This window comes from Papaver somniferum, chromosome 9 (genome assembly GCF_003573695.1).
Source record: "Papaver somniferum cultivar HN1 chromosome 9, ASM357369v1, whole genome shotgun sequence".
Lineage (NCBI taxonomy): Eukaryota > Viridiplantae > Streptophyta > Magnoliopsida > Ranunculales > Papaveraceae > Papaver > Papaver somniferum.
This window is the reverse complement of record NC_039366.1, coordinates 26,506,616-26,529,189: the sequence shown is the minus strand read 5'-3', so window position 1 is coordinate 26,529,189 and position 22,574 is coordinate 26,506,616. Positions and strand designations below refer to the sequence as shown.

Here is a 22,574-nt window from a genome sequence, read left to right as displayed (position 1 = left end):
CTTTATACCATTGCAAATCTCTGTTTTCTACTATTTTTCCAATAAAAACACCATTTGAGCTATGGGTTATCTTTTTGAGTGTGTTTTCACCATGTGGAGCTAGAACCCATCACTGGGACGACGGAGGAAGCTGTATTTCATCCTTGGGGTAATTTAATAAATTCCTTATTTACTTTTTGCACAAATTTTAAATGATTTATGATTTCTATTAATCAATTGTTATCTTGTTAGATAGTGTATGCTTAGTCTTAGATGCTTTAGATACACTATGCTTGTAATTTACAATTGATGTTTTACGAAATCTACTTTGGCAAAGAATAGAGTTATTGTTTCTTTTATTTTGAGCTATAAATGTCTAGGATTAATTTATGAACCCCATGAACATGAAAACCAGTGGAATCCCGAGTCCCGGTCTCTCTTCATCCTGTGACAAAATTTGTATATATATTTTTTATTTGTTATTTTTTTTATTAAAACTTAAAATCAATCCAACAAAGTCCGAGTGAACGACAACCTTATTTACCACTATCAAAATTCCATCAATTTTTGGCACCGCCGACGCGGATTTGTTTATAGATTTTTTTTTTGGTTTTATTTGTTCTTTTTTATGCGTTTTGGTATTTTTGTTTGCTTTCAGATTTGGAGCTAAGCTAAAGAAAAAAAAGTGCTGAAAAGAAAATCCCAAAAAGGAAAGAAAAGAGAAATCCAAAAGGAGTGAAGAAGAAGAAGATTTTGTATATTATTTTTTTTTAGAAATTGTAATTAGGGTTATATTTTTGTAATATTTTTATATTTGGACCTTTTTTCTTTTTGGACTTTATTTTTGGACATTAGACATTAATTTTTTTTAAACCCTACGGAAGGGTAGTTTCAAATATAAACTGCACAGGGAAGGACGGCGATTACGATGTCGCCTCGGCCCCTCGGGTTCGTACATGACATAGGAGTCGTGGCCTGAGTCGACTTCAACGGTTCATCCCCCGTATGGAACTGAAGGTAAGAATTATAAACACCCGCGAATCCCCTGTCAGCGGGTTTACTGGATGATTTTGTATGCATATATGTTGAGGACCTGAAATCGGATTTAATTTTCTTGTAAAGGGCAAGGTATGGCCAAATCAAGATAAGGACTCGGATTTCATCACCGTTTCCTTCTTGCCCGCCTTAGGAACACGTAACCTACGCGAAACTAAGCCTTAAAATTTGGACTAGAACGAGATCGATAGGTAACGATCTTAATAGGAAAGTCGTTCGAAAAATATTGGTTGCTCTATTGAGCATACTTCGAAGTTCATGATGGTTTCTGTGAGTTGAATGTGTGACTACGCCGCCTTGTAATACCGGTGTGGCCTTGGGTATCAAAGCTCCACCGAGCTTCCCTCGCCTCTATTCAACTTACTTTGACTCGGATTGATTCCAGAGGGGTTTGCTTAAATTGTAACGAATTCCCTTTCGAAGGATTAGAAGCTGGTCTAGAAACAATCTAAGTGGAGCCATCATGATTTTTGTTTTCTAGATAAAATAGGCTTGTTTTGGTCGACTCAGCCTTCTTTGTGTTTGTTTAGAATTGCCTTGCAGTTAGGATGTCGAACTGGTATAATAGCCAATACAATGAGTATCCGACTGAGCAGCTTGGACATTATACTTTTTATGACCATGGTGTGAATACTGATTGGGAACGCGAAACTTTTGAAGGTTATGGTCCATATAATTGTGAGCCCAATTACCATGCACATACCCACAGGTCATACGAGCAAAACAATCCTTCTATTTCTCTGGAAGAGTCTCTCAAGAGTTTCAATGAGTCAACACGAAATTTATTTATGAAAGAGACTTATAATATTCTTCTCCCAGAAGAGTCCGTAGAGCATTCAACTAAGATTTCTCTAGAAGAGTCCCTCAAGCAATTTACTGAGAGTACAAATAGGATTGTGGAAAAACTTGCTCAGGATAGTCTTAATTTCCAGTATAGTGTTCCCAATACCACCCTTGAAAATAAGGATAGTTTTTATTCACATAATCAAGATGACGAGGTTAGAATTGGTAACACTACTTGTTTAGACGAGGTTCGATATTTTTCATGTTATTATAAATATGATTATAATGAGGATAGTATTGATGAAGAACATGAAATATGTAGTATCAGGAATTTGTTACTCCGATTGAGATTTATAATGATAGTGTTGTTTCTAGTACAAATCCAAATAATTTTAATAATTATTCACCTATTCAAAAGGATGAGGATTTGACTAGAGATACCACCGTTTTAGACGATGTAGTTCATGATCCTTTAGCCTGCAGTATGTTGGATAATCCTTTATATGATTGTGATGATGGTTTAGAGGAAAGAGTTTACCTTGAGAATAATGTTTTAGAGTCTAGCGATTTAGAAACACTAATCTTAGAAGACCATAAACTCATAGACATGAGTGAGGATGAACCATACTTAGAAGAATCAATTGACCATTTTCAGGAATCTGAAGGGAAGTTGTGACTAGTCTTTCTAGAGACACAAAAAACTCTAAGTTTGGGGGTGATTATCATTCTCCGTGTTCTTTAACTCTTAGAAAGTCCCCTCACTTGGGACTTGACATTTGTGCCTCAACCATCTTACAAGATTATCTTCATACACATTTTACCGAACCTAATGATGTCCATAGAGAAGCTCAGTTGTTAGAAACCCATCCTCTGGTTGATGTGGTTAACCCAGGCTATGATACCAAGATTGACTTTGTTTTCCCACCAAAAACTTTTCAACCAATTGTGAGAACATATGATTTTCAGATGTGTCGGTTATTAAGATTTGAGACTAAACCTAATTACTTTAGGATATTAGGGTCGACACATTTTCTTAAGAATGACCATTATTGTGGTCAACTATGCGAGTCAAATCTAATTGACTTAGAGGATCCCCAATTATTTAGGTTGTTGTTATGTGCTTCTAAGTTCTTAGTTGAGTTTTTCCAGACTCTAATACCTGAACCAGATCTTAGCTTTGAAGAAATCCAACGATGAAAGCCTTTTATTTAGACCCTTTTATAGAGCATGAACCTGAACCACAACTAGATGTAGTTGTCTTAAGCAAGGGTATGTTCGGTATCTTCTTGGACTGTTACAGTTTCCTCTTCTTGTGGGTAACACTTTTTGATCAAGATGACCCACAATTATTTCAGCTACTGCTATACAATTATACGAGGTGACTAATTATTCCAATGTCTGGCTGAAGACTTTAAACTTAGCACTTCTTGAGAGGTAACCCATTTCATGCGACATGGTAATATTCTTCCTTATTTCTTTCCCTCAAGTGGTAATAGTTTCTCCTTGTTCATGTTTTTAATTTTATCTTTAGAACATTGAGGACAATGTTATATTTAAGTTTGGGGGTAAGGGAGAAACTTCTAGCATCACATGGTATCCGGTTAGCTAAGTTTACATACTGTTTCTCACCGAATAGATGGAAATTGGAATTGCTAGGGATAACATTCTATTGATACATTAGAGAAAAAGACATTGAGATCTTTGAAATTCAGGAGAGAACTTGTTCCTTTTAGAGGGTAACCGTGATGGACCTAACCATCCATGATGGAAAGGCAAGTAGGTCAGAAGGAAATGCCAGAAAGACAAAGCAACCTCACAATGTAGTCTTAGTTACTGGATTACGACTCTCTCTCAGTAGAAACTTATCATCATCAACAAGCGGGGCGACGTCAAAATCTATGAAGAAAGTTGAAGACGTTTAAGGTTTAGAAGCAACAATAGAAAAGAATACTTCAAAAATCAAAGTTGAAGACTTAGTTACAAAAAGTTATAAGAGCAAATGATATAAGTTCAAGTTCATGATACCAAGACATCACAAGTTGCGAAGATCCAAGTTCTAAAGTCCTTCTCTCATGGCCATTTAAATTTTTGTCTTGTTATTTTTGTGTTGAAAAAAAAAATGAAAAAAAAAAGAAAAAAAATTGAAAAATGAAAAAATCATCGTTACGTTTTGTTCAATAAGGATAGGGAAGTAGAAATCTTTAAGGAATTTTCAAGCAAGAAATTAAGGAGAAAAGTTAAATTGTCAAGGTTCTACGAGGTTGGAGAGTTTATCATCAACAATTGAAGCCGAAAAAAACGTTGTTTCTACTGAGCTCTATGAGAGAGTCGAAGAAAGATGCATTTTGGTTGCTTTGTTAGTCCGCTATAAATCTAGCACAAAATCTTTCTATCACTGGTTTAACTCATCAGACGTAATTAATCCAGCTGTGTAGCAGATGTCCCTCTCATCTTTATCTCTCTCCTAATCTTATCTAGCTGTAAAGCGGATGCATCTTACAATGTTTATCTAGATGTGTAGCGGATATCTCTTTATCTAGCAGTGTTGCGGATGTGTCTCCCATTTTCTTTAGTCAGCTTTAGAGCTGGCACCTTTAGTTTCTATGGCAATTCTAGTTACTTGGAGATAGGTTGAGAATATGTATGTCCTCATAGCTCTTTGGATACTTGTGACCAAATAGAAGTCAATGGTTTTGTGGGTACACCTCTGGTAAACCCTCCCGAGATTAACTCGGTTTTATTTTTCTAGATTAGATTTGCTCGAGGACTAGCAAATAATAAGTTTGGGGGTATTTGATAGACGCATTTATGTGTCTAATTTGTTCTCAATGTTCCGTATTGTTAGTACTCGTTTTCGTACTTATTATGGTGTTTTGTGTGTTTGTAGGTGTTTTTGGAGAAATACACTTGTGTGGAAAAGTTGCTCAAAAATGATATTTGCACCCCGGAGGACGATTCTTAAGCGGACTCTCATTTTGGATAGGGCACCCAGTTACTAAGGGGCACCTATTTCGATCGGGGCCCCTTCTTTACTATACACACCCTAGGGCGTCAACTGCTATCAGCACCCCCACTCTGGATAGGGGGCACCCATCATCTTCCTCACTTGAACAACAGAAAAGTGGCGGCAAAACTGATTTTCACTGTCGAATTAGGGTTTTAAAGTTAGAGGTGTTAGAGTGAGACTAAAATCTGAAATTGATTGGGTATCTTAGTATGGAAAATACAAGGCTGGTAACATCTTTTGTTTCGATTGAAATTGGGTGGAATCATCGTTGGAAGGAATCAAAGGGAATGAGAGAGAGTGTTTGGATGGAGTTTGACTGCAACAGAAGCGTGAAGAAGTTATAAAAGGGAATTTTTTTCCGTGACAGGCATAAGAGAATAATGAATTTATTGGAGTATTATACGCAGTTATGGGGGAGTATTCTGGGCATTGAGAGGCTATATAAGTTGATGTTAAGGAGTACAGTGAGGATGGAGAATTAGGGGAGGAAACAGAGCGCAGGACATGAAGTTGCAGAGCTTGTCTCTGCTGCTGCCATTGAAGGAGAGAACGAAGAACATAAGACGCCAAAGAACAGTCGTTCATCAACAGTGACAACGACACAGACTGAATCGTTGTATTTTCTACAGTGACAGTGGCATTTCCCATTTATCGTTCTTTGTAACAGTTTATTTTGCAACGCCTTTATACCATTGCAAATCTCTGTTTTCTACTATTTTTCCAATAAAAACACCATTTGAGCTATGGGTTATCTTTTTGAGTGTGTTTTCACCATGTGGAGCTAGAACCCATCACTGGGACGACGGAGGAAGCTGTATTTCATCCTTGGGGTAATTTAATAAATTCCTTATTTACTTTTTGCACAAATTTTAAATGATTTATGATTTCTATTAATCAATTGTTATCTTGTTAGATAGTGTATGCTTAGTCTTAGATGCTTTAGATACACTATGCTTGTAATTTACAATTGATGTTTTACGAAATCTACTTTGGCAAAGAATAGAGTTATTGTTTCTTTTATTTTGAGCTATAAATGTCTAGGATTAATTTATGAACCCCATGAACATGAAAACCAGTGGAATCCCGAGTCCCGGTCTCTCTTCATCCTGTGACAAAATTTGTATATATATTTTTTTATTTGTAGTATTTTTATTTTATTAAAACTTAAAATCAATCCAACAAAGTCCGAGTGAACGACAACCTTATTTACCACTATCAAAATTCCATCAGTCACACATAACCTTGGATATGAATTATCTCTTCAATTTATGTCACTTCGACAAGGTATGGCTAGCTTAGCCTGATTAGTCAGTCAAATACATCGTGGAAACCTGGTTAAGATAAGAGACGGTCCATGATTATAAGAATTCCTATGAGAAATCAAAAACATGTTATATTTGGGAATTACATATGGGTATTAGTATGGTGGATTACAACAACATGCGGCGTGACAACATCCCATAATAAGGAAGTAACAAGTAGTGGTGACAGTTAAGAGAGGTTAAAGGAGTGGTAAAGTAATAGAGTAGTGGCTTACAAGTTTCTGGAAGTTTCCCTATCATAATGGGCGTAAATTTACTATTACCTCCACTATATCCATCTCTCCATGTCTTCACGACCTCCACTAATTATGAGGAAACAATGAGTGTTCCCTGCAACTATAAATAGGCCACTTAGCCTGTTAAGAAGACAAAACAAGCTTAGCATTCTCAAACTCTTCTTCTTTCATAGGTCGACAACCTCACACACAACAATTTAATCACCACTAATTTCCTCAACTTTTTGTGCTTTCCCTCTTATATCATATACTAACAGTTTGTATTAACCTGATAGATCTTTTTATGGGTGAGAAATATGTCTATTAAAATAAATCTATTTTTATTTTGTTATCATTTTCTTTCTTTTTTTGTAATGTGGATATACATGCTAAAATAAGAAATCTATGGCAAAATAATGAACTCCCTGGTTGACTAAGTCAGTTTAGAAACGAGGGAGCCCTAAACTAAACACAAAATACCAATTGAGTGGCCTTTGTGTAGAAAAAGGTTACAAGGTCTTCGTTTGCCCTTATTACAATATTTCCATAGACAAACTCTCGAAGGAACGAATTTGGGGTTTCTCTTGAAACATAAAAGAAATTCAGTACCAGAAAGATCAATCAAGGTAAAATGTGTCCTCATCTATTAACCTTGGTTTGATCTTTGAATTCATCTCAATCTTCTATTATACACCATAAATCCATCTTCTCTCTTTGTAACCGAAACAAAACGTGAACTGCCAATTTCTTGGTTTAAGCTCGTTTTGTACGATTTTGATTTTCGAACTTAAAGAAAGTACTTCGACATTACATATTGTTTTACCTATGAGTAATTTTTGGGTATGAACAACATGAAATTTAAAGCTACTCAAATTTTTTCCAAAACATTTCATGGAATAAAAGGTAGATTGGGTAACTTCCGAACCACGAGGAAAATTTTAGTGTTCAGTTTTTTTTTTTTTTTTGCCAAAGAGGTAGATCCTATATTACTAAGTAAATTTAGACCACGTGGTAGATTAAGACCATGCTAAAAGATTTATATATGTTTGGATACCAGTAACAGAAGGCAAAAACCAAATTATTTTGCTTCTCTCAAAGTGCCAACTTGTTTTCTTTTAAAAGTCATTCTGAAATTCTACAACCGGATAGATTCATAACTTTTCGACTTTCAGAAGTAAAAAAATAACTTCTGAATGGATATCCAAACAAACTATTGGTAACACTTAAAGTGATTTGGGATTATAGTGACAATTTACCGAGTCACAATGCATATTTTGGGTTGCTAAAAAGAATTAGGATCATACGGTATACGTTGAGCCGCAAACTCACATTACAAATTTTGGTTCAAATATAAGGTCACAGGTAGAAAATGGGTCATTAAGCAAATTTTGAACCTAATAATAACAAATTTTTTGATCACGACTCAGATTTAAATAGTTATGTTGCAGAGTTTTGTCTCATCAGGGAGATTTCGTATTATAGCGAAAAATTCCAAAACACGACTTGAGCCACCAGTCAGATTTTGGATTCACCTTGAGAAGTTGTATTTTTGGTTTCTGGAAATCAAAAGGCCAACAATTAGTTTCGTGATTCAATTTCAAAACGACTTGCAAAAATTTTAAGTTTTTGTAAAGTAAATTTTGGCATCCGACTTCTGGGACTTCTGAGATTAATTTCTACTTTTGTTTCTTGTATCTGAACCTGCTCAATTTTTACCGGTTGGTAATCTGGATACCGTATGGGAAGGACCCACTGAGTAAAAAGGAAGTTGATCAAATGATCGGTTCCAGTTTTGGATAATTTACTATCCGAGCGGAGTCCAATAGTTTGTTCGCTGAAATAGATGGGACTAGGGGTGGGACTTGGGTTGGTTGGGCGGGCCAGAAGGCTTAGCCGAGGCAGACCCGAGTTAGGAATTCTATGCCCAGATTTCCCAATGAACCCGTGGAACCCATTGAGGTGTTGCCCAAGTTCGCCCAAATTATGTTCCTCTGGTTGGCCAAGTTCCACTAGACATACAAGTTTGTTAATGTGATAATAATAAATTTAGTAATAATAAAATTTAATTGCTCCATTTATTTAAAATTTCCAAATAACTGATTATTTACAATAATATAAACTCTTTTCATATTAAATGATTAATGAGATAAATATAATTTATATTTTCATTAATAGATTTGAAGATAATATCTAAAATTCACTACAAGAAACTTAATATATTGCAGCACCCAATGGTTATGGCATAAACCATTACTAGTGTCGCGATAACCTATGTAGCAAGAAGTCTATTGATGCACCCAATCTTTATTCCTGCAAAAAGAGATTATACTCTTTTGCCACACTCTTTTCATATTGTTGCCACAATTGTGTGGCAAAATTTTCATTTTTGCTATATAGCTTTTAGCTGTTGCTAAGAAGTACTGTGGCTAGAAATTTGCTTTTGAAGCACCTATATTGAAGGTGTGGCAATATATGGTGTAGCAATAGCTACATTTTATTGTAGTGATTTCTCTAAATAGATGATAATACCAACTATATAAATATCTTATACATAGTTCTTCGGGTTGGGGGTTGTTTGGGTTAGAAATATTTGTGTCCATGCTTGTTCAAATTTAACTCGGGTTCATAAAATTAATGCCCAAACTTACCCAAAATTTTGAAATATATTGCCCATGTCCGCCCAACGTTCGGGTTGGGTGGGTTGACCCAACCCAAGTCCCACCCCTAGCTGGGACTCGAGAGTTGGGAGCATTTTCCTTTGGTTCGTCACAGGCAGCTGCTTCTAAACTGTGAAATGTCAAGTTCAGCAGAAAACGAAGGCTCTCCAATACTTGAAACATTCGGAGTTAAATGGCCTGATTTCAACGGTGGCTTAACCTACGCAGACACCGTCAAACCCAACACCAGTGGTTGTACTCTGATCAGCTTCTACTCAACTAAGCACAGTACTTCTGCTCCATTCCAAGGGTAATACTACTACTACCATTACTACTCGTATACTTAATCCCCACTCTGATTTTGATGATTGTTATCTCTTTTGCGCAGTTGGTTACAACGGATTCAAAACGGACAGGTAATTAGGACAAATTTTTTTTCTAGTATCTTTTTGATTTTTCATCTCCATTCGGTTCAACTTAGGACAAATTTGAATTTAATACTTGTAGATAACAATTGATGGCCAAATTGAAACGAACCCCGACACGATTCTCAGGTTTTTATTTTCATGATTTCAGATGGAATTGTTTGGATTTTGGTGTATTGTTTCATCCATTTTCATTGATTAGGGATTTCTTAATTTATAATTATAATGTGGGTTGTGCAAATAGGGAGGGTTCGGAACTTGTTTATCATCGGATTCCGTGGAAAGAACCTGATGCACCTTACTTATTAGATGTTCTATACGAAGATAATCATCTGGTAAGCATTTTAGGAGCGTACACTATTTGGTTTTGTTAAGATACTAGTTATGAAGTTGTGGCGAATGTTGTTTTGTTTAGGTTGCTTTAAATAAGCCATCTGGCCTACAAGTTTTGCCTGGAGGACTTTTCCAGCAGCGGACTGTTTTAACACAGCTGCAATGGAGGGGAGGGAAGTCAGGTGATCAAGAACCACATCCTGTTCCTGTTCATCGATTAGGACGGGGGACGTCAGGTTGTTCTCTATTGGGTTAGATAGTGTTGTATTCTTCGTAATATTTGATGCTGCATTATATTATTTGATACTTGGTTTAGATTGGGATTCTAGGCTTATAGTTTTTTATGTCTGTGAGTGTGTGCTGAACTCATAATAGATTTAGTCTTTTATCTAAGTTTCTTGCTGTTTGCTAATTTTTCCTTAGGAATACTTCTTTGTGCAAAGTCAAAACTTGCCAAAACTCGCTTGTCTGCGTATTTTGCTGATGGTACAGCCGTTGTTCGTGAAAAGGTTAAGTGAAAATGCTTCAGCGATAAATTTTTTTTTGCTCGGCCTTTCAGTGTATTAATATTGCATTCCTCATAGAATGATGATTTCTATGCTCAAACATTTTGTTTGTAGTGACTAACACCTACCGGATGTGCAGAATACCAACGCTGAGCGCAATGGAAGGAAAATTTCAAAATTTTATATGGCATTAGCCACAGGGGTAATCGACAAGGATGAGGTAAAGTCAAAGCACTGAGATGATCTGTTTCTTCGTTAGTACTTTTAGATTCTTGTGTTTTCCCCTGGCATTGGGTTCTTGTTGTGTAAACTTAGCGGTTATCTTTCTGGTGCAATTTGCATTTTACGTACCTCTATTGTATTATTTTATCATATTCACTTCAATTCTTAAGTGGTTTCTATATGGGCCAAGAGGTCTTCTTGGTAACATCTTTAGTACATGTTATTGACAATCCTTTTTGTTTTACAAGCTGAAGGTTATGTTTTGTGTTTCATAGGTTGTCATTAGTCAACCTATTGGAGCAGTGCGATATGCTGGGGTAGCTAAAGGACTTTATATGGCATCCTCATCAGGTTTTGCTTCTACGCTGTCCAATCTTTCTGTACATATAGCTACAATGTTTCACAATTGTTTGTTCCTGTTCTCTCTGGTATGGAGTAATGTACTTTCATGGTACACTGATATATAGTTCCACTGTTTGTACTGTCAGCCATTTTATCACCAAGTATTCATATTTTCTGTAACAGTGCTTCTTTCTTTGCAATTCAACTAGGAAAACCAGCTCTGAGCAAAGTTAAAGTTCTCGAGAGAGATGTACAAAGAAATCGCTCATTGGTTCAGGTGCTCTAGTTACAAATGTATGAGCATGCTATGATCTAAGATATGTTTGTCTTTTAAACTTTTCTGGTTGTTTTTGTATCCGTTCATTATATTGGGAATGATTAATTTTGCCTGGGGGATCACTTTGCCCCTTCTTGGTTCATTATTGGTTCATCAAGTATAATTATATGCAACTGAATAAGCTGAGATGTTATGTACGGAAAAAACTAGCTACTAGAGAAACAGAAAGAAGATAATGCAGTGGCAGAAAATTAGTGCCTTCATTGGTAGATGATGTTTATTTGCTGACATTGCTGTCTGTCCACAACTAGAATTTCTAATAACCACAATTGTGCATGCATTTTATCTTTACAACACATGAAGAGTGAATTTACGGTTAATAAATCACTTAAAGTTGAATATCTTGTTACTAGTGCTCTTACGTTTGATAAATAATCAATGGCAATTCTATAGATGTCTGTATAGGAATGACTCTGGATGCCTGAAAACTTAGTTGATCTTGATGCAAGGTAGCACTTTTTTCTGTGACAATATGCAGCAATGCTTCTGTGGTATCGCTGCCCACGTTTTCATATCCAACTTGGGTCATATATCTGTCATCAGTCATTCTGGTCTAAGTGAACTCACAACTGGATCTACATCTCTGTTGTTGTTCACAGTTGGGATCTCTCAGTTTCTGCACCACTGTGAGTCTGTGACTTGTTATTAAATATTGGTTCTTCTTTTTATTTGTGTAGGTTGAAATTCAATCAGGGCGACCACATCAAATTCGCATACATCTATCTTTTATAGGTCACCCTCTTGCAGGTAAATCCTTCAATAATAACCGTCCTGGTATTACTAGCTTTGAACTAGGTCAACTGACATATAATCCATTTTAAAACACCTATGATTTTAATGAATACTGTTTTGATTCCCTTGAGTTTTCTACTAAATGAACGAACATATGAAGAAAAACTAACTATTTACTATTGGTTGTTGTTTGTCAGGAGATCCTCTCTATGCCTCTGGCGGGGTTCCTATTAGTTTTGATTCTGAACCTGTGGATGACAGTCATGAAAAGGATGGGTATATATTTTTTTACTTTTGTTATATTGAAAGGATAAGCATCCTATGAGAACAAATCATTTTATCCCTCAAAATTTGTATTTGTAGCTAGGTTACAATGTATTGGACAATCGTTAGCTCCAAATCTGATTTCATATTTTGTTGGATTTTCAATCTATGCAGAGGTTATCAGAGGCCAATGAGACCTCTTCCTGGAGACTGTGGCTATTTCTTGCATGCTCATCAGCTGGTTCTTCTCCATCCTACTACTAACGAGGTAACTAGCAAAGTCACTTCCCAAGTTCAAAGAGACTTGCGGCCTTCTGCGCACGAATGATCTAGTTCAATAATATAAAACTTTTAAGGACCTTGCGAACTTTAATCCAGAAAATGTCTTCCAAAAATTTTCAGGTTATTCAGATTACAGCGCCTCTCCCGTATATGCTCCAATCTCAAGAAGAAGCTTGTAAAGTGAAACAGACCCAGTAGCACTCTGGCGGCCACTGACTGGGAATTAAGCACCATGGATGGAAATGTTGAGCCCATGCAAGTGCATCGATGCTTGACTTGCTAGTCTTATTCTTGTTCTGTGAAACAGTAAATGAAAGAACTGAAATCATGATAATGAAATATTTCAATTCAAATTTGTACCAAGTTGAAACTCTAAATCACTAAATGGAAATGAAAAATCAAAAATATTCAAAAAATGGTGAAATCCCATTTTGAATCCTTGGTAACCAGCTATATAAAAAAAGATTTTCCCTATTTCCCATCCCCACTTTCCCTATTTCCCATCCCAACGGGACAAATAAAAATTTATAAAACTCCTTTCATATTGGGTAAACAAAACTAACTCTTTTATTTTTCATGGTTAACCTAATACTCTTACCACTATCGCGACAACCAAATTAATCAGGTGGGATACTATTTGTCAAATCATAATCAAGTTTTAAGATTCATTAACCTAATTGAAATTCTTGGGAAAAGTACACAGTATAAGGTCACGTAATTGGCGTCTCCATTTTAACTCATCTACCCAGTATCACATCAATCCAGTGAAGAGAAAAAAAGGTTAATGATTGATCCCGCGGTTAACTAATCATAGTTCTCACCCTTCTCGCTTTAAGTACGGAGGCATTATTAGATTAATAGGTCACGTCTGTTAACAATACAAGATGTGGTAACAGTCATCGTAAAGTATAAGGTCCGAAAGTGGTGCTATCATATGTTTCACAGGATGGTAGTGGAGATTCAAGAAGGAGAGGGGAAGAACGAAGATGTTGGTGGATGATTACTGATAAAACATAATAGAGGGAGTTTTGTTCACCCAACCTTGAAGAGTTTAAATAAAAAATGATCTTTTAATTCGGATGAGATTTAGGAAAAGAGGAGATTGGAAATAGATAAAACCAAAAAAACTATATAAAAAAAATGGTGAAATTAAAAATTAAAACTACCTCCGTTTCTGAAAAATTGAAATTTTCATTTTTTATTTTTTACTAAAAAATTAGGCTAAATGGGAAAAGCCAAAGTATCAAATTTTTCCTAAAACAGGGAGTATAAGGTAACAACGGCCCGGTAGTATGTAACCAAAACCGGAACTGGCCCTGAAAAGTTATGACTAAAATCCTTCTTCCGAGTCCTGACCAAAAAAGAGAAGATTTTTTCTTTGCAGAATAAGTTAGGGTTCAAGAAATGCTTCCTTAAACCTCTCCCTGAGAAACCTAAAACCATAATTTAAAACCTTGGTTATACAAAGGTCATTTGGATTAGAGAATTTCTGTATTTGATTTGATGGAGATAATAGAATCAATTGAAGATATTAGGTTACAAAATCCACCAGAGGAGGAATTCACATCTGCTCATCTTACTTGGACCAAATATGGAACTTCAGAGCACCATGACGATGTAGCACTTATCCCATATGATAGAGTTGATTCATTTATAATTGGTGAGTGTTCTATCGCTGAATGTCCAACTCGGTTTCATATTGAAAAAGGAAAAAAACGCGACAGAGGGAGTTTGACTAGTTACGAGAATGATGAATATCTTGAATATCGCCTGTAAGTACTCAACTTCATTTCTTCTCTTTTGTGTGTTGATGGTTCTTTACACAGCATTTTCTTTCCATGTTTACTGTAGCTTAATCACTGGATAGTCAGTCCCTGGTGAAACTAAATTGCGGGTAGTGAATTGCATTTTGAAAGAAAGATTATGCAACAATTGAATGGGCAAGTATGTTGGTTTTAACATGTGTGCCTAGTTCGACACTCAAGGTCTCAGGAAACTGACAGTGTGGATGTATACCTTTGATGTTTCATTATACGATAATTTGTCTTGACAGTACTTCATAGGAGACAGTTGTTATGATAGAAAAGAATACATATTTTACTAATTGTTGGTTTTCGAATATTGGAGCTTATAATTGCATTAAAGAATGTTGGGTGCCACCATATGTTTTTCCCTCGTGTCAAGAGAGAACCCTTTTGATTTGATATTTCTGGATAATATTGTGTTCACCTATGGTAGATGACCTACTTGATTTAATGGGTCGTTTCCCTGCAGATACTGGTGCTCATTTGGTCCAGAAAATTATGGAGAGGGTGGAGAAATATTGCCTAGCAGGAGGTATCGAATAAACACTAGAAATCGAGCTGCTAGACCTCAATCGATGAGGGGATGTACTTGCCATTTCATAGTGAAGCGTTTATATGCTCGTCCATCAGCTGCACTACTTATATACAATGATAGACGTCAACATGTGAACAAGTCTGGATTTGTTTGCCATGGTCCACTAGACCGAGATGCTATAGGTCCTGGTGCGAAAACAGTTCCATATATTTGTGATGAAATCCAACAACAAACAATGGCATTGATCTATTTGGGCATCCCCGAGGAGAATATACTGCAGAATCACATTGAAAGTGTTCAACGCTACTGTGGTTCAAATTCCAAAGTTACCATGTCAGCATCAGAGTATGTCCGTAAAATGGGGTTGATTATCAGACGGTCAACACATGAGTTGGATCTTGATGATCAAGTTAGCATCAAATTGTGGGTAGAGAAGAACAAGAAATCAACTTTTATATATCAAGATGCATCAGATACAGATTCATTCATCTTAGGGATTCAGACAGAGTGGCAGTTGCAACAAATGATCCGTTTTGGACATCACAGTCTCATGGCTGCTGATTCAACATTTGGCATCAAGAAGCTTAAGGTAGGAGTAAATATATGCAGTTTGTATTAATATAAGCTTATAATGATGCACAGGTATTAACACAAGCGTATAATCAAATCTTGTATTGTTTAATTACTGTTGTGGCAGTATCCTTTGTGTACTCTTCTTGTGTTTGACTCAAGACATCATGCCCTTCCAGTTGCTTGGGTCATAACACGTAGCTTTGCCAAGCAAGATGTGTCCAAATGGATGAAAGCTCTTGTTGATCGAGCTCGTTCAGTCGACTCTGCCTGGAACATCAATGGGTTTATGATTGATGATGCGGCTGCAGAGGTGGATCCAATCAGGTATGATTTATAAGTTTTTACCTGTGTACCCTATGCTGTTTGGGGAGTGGCCTTGGGGTATAAAATATGGAGCCGTGGGCCAGATTTTAGGGTTTAGGTTGGTAAATTGGGTCTTAATAAAGAACCCCAGATAAAGGAGGCACCTAGGCACCAAACTCCCACTTTAGCGCCTAGACTATACCTGTATTCAGCTGAAAAGCATGAGAAGCTCATAATGTAGATTTTCATATTCACATTTCGTGCAGCCAGCAAGAGTTATTTTGACTTTTGAGAAACAAATACCGTTTATTAGTTTGCAATCTGAAGCACTGATTGAAGGGATAAAAATTTAGGAAGGACTGAATTGTAATGTATGCCAATCCGTGTGTCACTGTTGGATCATCTCCTTGTGTATTGTGATTCTTGTGAACAAGTCAAAAGTGGGGCTTCAATTGAGTTTTAGTTTAAGACTTAATAACCTATTTTTGTAAGGCTTAACTTATTCTTTTGCAGTTCAGAATTTCACGTCTTGATTTCGTTATTGTCCGATGTTTCAGGGAAATATTCTGCTGTCCTGTCCTTTTCTCTCTTTGGCGTGTCCGTAGGTCATGGCTCCGAAACGTAATCAAGAAATGTTATAACATTGAAGTTCAGAGGGAGATGTTTAAACGTCTCGGGCGAATTGTCTACAGCATATGGGGAGGTGTGGATTCTGTAGATGTCATGGAGGAATTCATACAAGATTTTGTTGACCAAACTTCCTTCATGAAATACTTCAAGGCCTGTTGGGTCCCTAAAATCGGTTAGATTACAGTTTTCCCTCTTTCATCATGTATGTTGGGGATATGTTATAATTTGTTGATCTTGGTATTAACCTTGTAATTTGCCTTAAATTGCTGTACGCAGAAATGTGGCTCACAACTATGAGATCTCTTCCGCTAGCCAGCCAGGAGGCTTGTGGTGCCATTGAAGGCTACCATTTGAAGCTGAAGCATATATTGTATGATGATTCACATCTAGGATCACTGCAACGAGTAGATTGGTTAGTCCACAAGCTGAACACTGAATTACATCCAAGCTACTGGTTCGACCGCTACGCTGATGACATTGATTCCTTTCAAAGTGTTAAGGCTGATTACATTGCATCATCTTCATGGCATCGAGCTTCGCAAATTCCAGAAAGTGCTGTTATCTTTGACGACAAAGATCGCCTCTTTGCCAAAGTCATTAGTCAGAAAGACCCTAGTCAGACACACATAGTGTGGAATCCCGGGTCAGATTTCTCTCTTTGCGACTGTTCGTGGTCATTGCAAGGAAACCTTTGCAAGCATGTGATAAAGGTGAATATGGTGTGTAGTAATAATGGTCGGGATAATCAGCCTTCAATGTCATTTCAGTCATTCAGATCAATCATACTCAGTTTGTGGCAAAAACCCATGGATGATTCAGTTGCGCTTGATCAGTCACTTGCATGGGCCAACCAGATGTTGAACCAGGTTCAGAGATCAGTTGAGTTGGATAGTTCTAATGGTGTTTCCAACATCGTAAAGAAATTACCCTTGAAATGGACTGCTAAAAAAGGTAGAACATCTATTGGCCATCCATCTTCTGTCCTAGGACTTCCTGCTCATTTGAAGAGAAGCTCCCGAAGTGTTCCCATGAAAAGGAATGGGCAAAAGAAGAGACTTACAATGTTGAGTTGAGCACTTGATTCAGAAAAAAACCACCCTCATTATTTGAAGACTGCTCCCTGAAGGTAATTTTCCTAATGATCTTAAACTTTGGATGTCATGCTATGCTCAGTTCAGATTTCTTTCGTAGTATTCTCCACTGCACTATCTTACATTTGATACAGGTTACATTTGAAACCCTTACCATGTATGTGGGATGGGTATGAACATTGCTCACTTTTCAAGTGATCATGTGACCCCTTGTTACAAGTGGATATATATCTTAATACATTCTGACAATAGATGAGAATATTTTCAGCTCAATAGTGATTACAGATATTAAGTTTTTGGTTCTGTTTCTTTCAGTTTCATGCAGTTAAGCACCTCCGATCTTTTGAGAAAATTGGACCCAGTAGCACTCTGGCCATTGATTGATGGATGGAAATATTGAACCCGTGCAAGTGCATTAATACAAGTCTTATTTGTGTATTGTGAAACAGTAAATGAAAGAACAGAAATCATGATATCACGATGTCTTCAATGTCAAAGAGAGGGACACGAGCATGTGCAGTCTTTATGATACAAGTTACTAACTCTGTAATGTTTCATTGTCCATCTCCTTGTTCGTTCCATAATAGTCCTTTTTTCTAGTTTCATAGTCTGTAAAATTGACTCTAAGATTTTTCTGTGGGAGTAAAGAAAAAAGCTGGAATAGAAGCATCTTATTATAGATATATATCTTAAACTTGGTGCAAGAGGAAAAGATATAGATTCAGCTGAAGAGCTCTGGTAAAATTTCACTTGAGCAAAATGTTTTATTAAAATTACTTTCCAAGAAGCTGAGTAAATTTATTAGAGGAATTTTTTTACAGGAAACAGAATCTGGAACTTGGTAAAAGATAAAAAGTGGTTTTCAACCCCCAGGCCCCCATTTAAAACCAAGCAAGCAAATTTTGATATGATATGTCCCTCTCAATGGGTGCTTCCAAGATAATATATGTTCCGCATAGAGAGAGAGAGTGGGAGATTGGTGGATCACAATGGCCTGTGTTTCCAATTCCAATTTTTCATCCCCAGGTGGAAGGAGGAGAAGAAGAAGAAGATAAACCCATCAAGCTTCTTTGATTGGGGCAGAGGGAAGAAGAAAATTGAAGAGGAGAAATCAAAATCCAAATATCATGAAAACATTGACCTCCCTTTCTCACCATCTCTTCTAAAGAAAACTTTCTTAAAAGGTGCACTCTCTAATCTATTCTCTCCCCCATGTTTCTCAATTTTTCAGTGCCTCAGTTTTCAGTAGAGATGTGCAATAGCAGTTCATACTAATATGCAATATTCTAGACTCATAATACTCAAATTTTTCATCAAGACTGATTTTCGAAAACAAAACCATTTGTTCCCAAAGAATGGTAAATCCGTTAGGCTGCCATAGCCAAGAGTCAGACCCATCCTTTTATTGTGCATTCTAGTATAATTCATCAAAATCCGACAATTTTGTTAGCTGTACTTGTCAGGTAAAGAGTTAAAATGCTGCTACATAGCCACCATTGATGGATTCAGTGCAGCTCAATTCCACAACTGCTGTGATTTTAAAGGACCTTGCGTGATAATTGGCTACACAAAAGACTCCTTCAAGTTTGGTGCATTCAATCCTGAAGGTTACAGAAGCACAGATGATTACTACGACACTTTTGACGCGTTCCTGTTTTACTGGAAGGATGAGAATGAGAAAGAACCAATTATCTTACCAAAAGTGGGTGGTAGTGGTGCTGCACTATTCGACTACGCCAGAGGCGGCCCCCAGTTCGGCGCAGACGGGCTACTTATCGGACCACCACTAGCACCAGTTATGGGAGGGTTTGCTGGACCAGATACAAACTCTGGAATTGGTGATCTAAGGCAAGCTAAGTCTAGATTAGGATTATCTTATGCAAAAAGAGAAGATGGTAAGGAGTCTTTGTTTGGAGATGAATCTAAGACCACAATCAAAGAAGTTCAAGTGTATTGTAACCCGAAAATTGCAAGCTTATATTGAAAAGATCATATTGAAATACATTTCTAAAAACATGCATACTTGTAAACTGACTCAGTTGCCTAAGTTTTAAGCTGTCTCAGTTGCTCGCTTAGAGCTTTCACAGTAGTTTGGGATTGCACCATTTTAGATGTCTGAAGATATTGCAACCTGCTTTGGTTACGGTTTCTTTAGCTTGCACTTGATCGACTCGATGAAATTAGTGAGATTAGTCATGGAAGTGCCTCCTTCAACAACACTCTTGTTAGATATATCTTGCAACTCTAAAGCTCTTGCTCTTATCATTTCATCAGCAAGCAAGGCCTTGACCTTGTTGATAAATTCTTCCTTTGGTATGATTCCACCTTCATTTTTGTTCAACTGCAAGCCAACCTTCCATATATCACAAATGTAACTCCGGTTAAGAAATTGATCAACAAAGTAAGGCCAACACAAAAATGGAACTCCCATAGCCACTCCCTCCATAGTCGAATTCCATCCGCAATGCGTTACGAAACATGCTATTGATTTATGCGCCAACACTTTCTGCTGAGGTGCCCATCCCACTATCCGAGACCGGTTTGCAAGTCTTGCTTGGAAACCATCTGGATAAGCATCAATGTCGGTGAGGTTAGGCCGTACTGCCCACAAGAATGGTTGACCTGTATGCTCAAGTCCAAGTGCTATTTCATGAAATTGGTGCTTATCGAGTATTGTGCTGCTTCCAAAAGCAAGATAAATGACAGAACGAGCAGGTTGTTGATCCAGCCAACTCAGGCAAGTTGAGTCCTCAGCCAAGAAGTTCCCACTAAGCTGTGCTTGTTGATCAGCTGCAAGCAGAAGCGGACCAACAGGAAGGAGGTTCTTGTTCAATGGAAAATTTGGTTTTTCTAGCTCATAAACTGAATTGCATAGAAACCAATTAGCGTCTCTTATATCTTGAGTATTTGATCTAATAGATCGAAAAAAGCTCTTTTGCAGAATACTGTCACCGGTAAGAGTCCATGGGAAGAGGTCTGTGTTCATAGCAGGCATGTCAGGAGAGAACTGCATCATTTGTTGTTGCGTCGGAACTCCTGTAAGAGAATCGGGCAATTTTAAGAATTTCAGATAGAATTTGTCATAAAAACCAGAAATGACAGTAAAATGTTTCTTGCTCTTACCTTCTTCGGAATCGAGTATTCCAGTTTCGATCATCTGCTCGAGATGTAGATGCACGGTCCTGAGCCATACAGAAGCAGTCCAAAATGCTGCAGCTGGGATTTTCATTTTCTTTGCAACTTTTACAGCCCATCCCATATTCTCATCAGCTATGACACAGGTGATCTTATCATCATCATCACTTGACTCATTTATTTCTCTTATCAACACCTCTAGATAGTTTGGCATTGAAGCAGAGATGGAATCCAAAAGGTGTGCAAAATCTCTTTCGTTTGCGCCTGGATCCCTACCATCTGGGATTGAAACTAGACGAATGCCATTCTCTTTGCTGTTGCTTTGTTTTGGCAAGGAAGCTACAACAGTTTCATGGTTGGAATCTGTATTGACGAACGTGATTTTGAAGCCATGTTCTGATAAGTAGTTTGAGAGTTTCATGAGTGGTATGACATGACCTTGAGCTGGAAATGGTAAAACTAAAGCATGTATTTTCTTCATTGAAACTTGAATTTCTGGTCTAAATCTTATCTATATCCAGACTCATTACTCACTTGATATATAAAGAGATGGTAACATACTAACATGGGAGTTAGTAGGTTTAATGAGAAAGTCAAGAGAAATATGTTTGGAGAGCAAGTAAGACTTTTCTTTGTTTTTCAATTATTTTCACCTCTTTCCTAGTTGGATTTATGTGGAGTCCAAGTTGAAGGAAATCAATATGTTAATAGGTTCACTGTCACCACCAACCATCAAAGACCGATTTTTTTTTTTATAAGCCGCGAAAACAACAAAAGCAACTAGAGCCTAACAGTACGGGGTAGGCTCTCCCCATAGTATCCTCTTCTAGGAGATTACAAACCTCTGAAGGTGGTGTAGCTATCCACTCTCCGGACAAAAAATTGCCAGCGACAGATTTAGCCAAAAAATCAGCTACATGGTTAGTCTCTCTATAGTTATGAGTATCATTTTTTATTTATTGATAAAGAACTTGGTGTGCTGACTGTCCTAGTTAGGTTTTTTATTTTATTTTATCATATCTTTTTTGATTGATAAAGAATTTGATGTGCTGTCTGGTTTGAAAACTCAGGTCACCGATGTCATGATCACATTACTACAATAACAATAACTATTATTGTGATTTTTTTATGTAGAAAAGGACAATTTCCTACAGTGATCCTTGCACACATTATTGAATCACGACATATATCTTCATATATCACCATTTCACCGTGCATCCAAAATCTTCTAAAACAATTTTACATTCTGGGTGTTGTTTGAATATCGTTTTTACAAAAAGTTTTCAGCTGCTTGTGAAGTCCAAGTTGCTCGCTATAAGTTTTCGCAGAGGCCATAATAATAGACTTATTTATTTTTGCACTTGTAGTGCTGCGAATTCTTTTAAGGTGAAAAGTCAGAGCAATAACAAGGGTACAATCCTTTCTTACAAGATTTATATCATCTCCTTGTGTACTCGATTAAACTACCAAATATAGCTATCTTTACTGAAAATCAGACGCAGACAACAAAAAAAAAAGAACTCTAGAACGCAATTAACAACACTACAATAGAAATGAAAAATATTGGAATATTGCTCAGGCGTTTTACGTGCATTGACTACTATTTATCATCAGAAACAGATGGGAGCAAACCATTGGTACACTCGCGTAGAATGTGGTACCCCATAACAGCCTTGAAAAAGAGCCCCGACCACCCTCACCGGGATTCGTATAGAGCATATTTATCAAGTATCAAATTTGTTTTTCTAATGAATTTGACAGAACTACTAACTAATCCGTAAAATTTGGAGTGCCTCTTGTGGAGACTAGAGTGATTCTTGTCCGTCACGATAACAATGGTGTCTCATTATACTTTCAAGTCCTTATTTTTGGGACAAACAATAAGGATATTATTATGGGTACTAGGTATCACCAGGGCTTACGGCCCCGCTCAACCTCTCCTTTTGTATAGATACTTTAGGTTTACACATCAATTCCGACTGCAAAACAAATCGTAAAACACATTAAATATCTTTTGTACTGTTATTATCACTCCGGAAA

The 22,574-nt window shown here is 36.9% G+C and overlaps 4 protein-coding genes across 4 annotated transcripts; 3 read left to right on the top strand and 1 right to left on the bottom strand.

The window, feature by feature from the left end:
• The first annotated feature begins 9,156 nt into the window (after nt 1–9,156).
• LOC113313838 (RNA pseudouridine synthase 5-like) lies at nt 9,157–12,845 on the top strand. The gene is made up of 13 exons (XM_026562625.1): nt 9,157–9,329; nt 9,408–9,435; nt 9,527–9,573; nt 9,689–9,779; nt 9,860–10,013; nt 10,201–10,286; nt 10,423–10,503; nt 10,781–10,856; nt 11,057–11,124; nt 11,862–11,931; nt 12,114–12,192; nt 12,355–12,448; nt 12,583–12,845. Exons 1-13 carry the CDS (start codon nt 9,157–9,159, stop codon nt 12,658–12,660), a joined length of 1,125 nt encoding a protein of 374 aa, XP_026418410.1. The 3' UTR covers nt 12,661–12,845.
• Nucleotides 12,846–13,822: 977 nt separating this feature from the next.
• LOC113309616 lies at nt 13,823–18,080 on the top strand. The gene is made up of 6 exons (XM_026558069.1): nt 13,823–14,234; nt 14,737–15,391; nt 15,500–15,699; nt 16,236–16,480; nt 16,585–17,434; nt 17,715–18,080. Exons 1-5 carry the CDS (start codon nt 13,966–13,968, stop codon nt 17,379–17,381), a joined length of 2,166 nt encoding a protein of 721 aa, XP_026413854.1. The 5' UTR covers nt 13,823–13,965; the 3' UTR covers nt 17,382–17,434; nt 17,715–18,080.
• A 203-nt stretch (nt 18,081–18,283) lies between these two features.
• LOC113309618 lies at nt 18,284–19,504 on the top strand. Its single transcript, XM_026558071.1, has 2 exons — nt 18,284–18,583; nt 18,863–19,504. The coding sequence occupies exons 1-2, from the start codon at nt 18,346–18,348 to the stop codon at nt 19,381–19,383; spliced, it is 759 nt and encodes a 252-aa protein (XP_026413856.1). The 5' UTR covers nt 18,284–18,345; the 3' UTR covers nt 19,384–19,504.
• LOC113309617 (UDP-glycosyltransferase 83A1-like) lies at nt 19,356–21,094 on the bottom strand. Its single transcript, XM_026558070.1, has 2 exons — nt 20,523–21,094; nt 19,356–20,435 (listed from the first exon to the last, which is right to left on the bottom strand). The coding sequence occupies exons 1-2, from the start codon at nt 21,013–21,015 to the stop codon at nt 19,540–19,542; spliced, it is 1,389 nt and encodes a 462-aa protein (XP_026413855.1). The 5' UTR covers nt 21,016–21,094; the 3' UTR covers nt 19,356–19,539.
• Nucleotides 21,095–22,574: the final 1,480 nt, after the last annotated feature.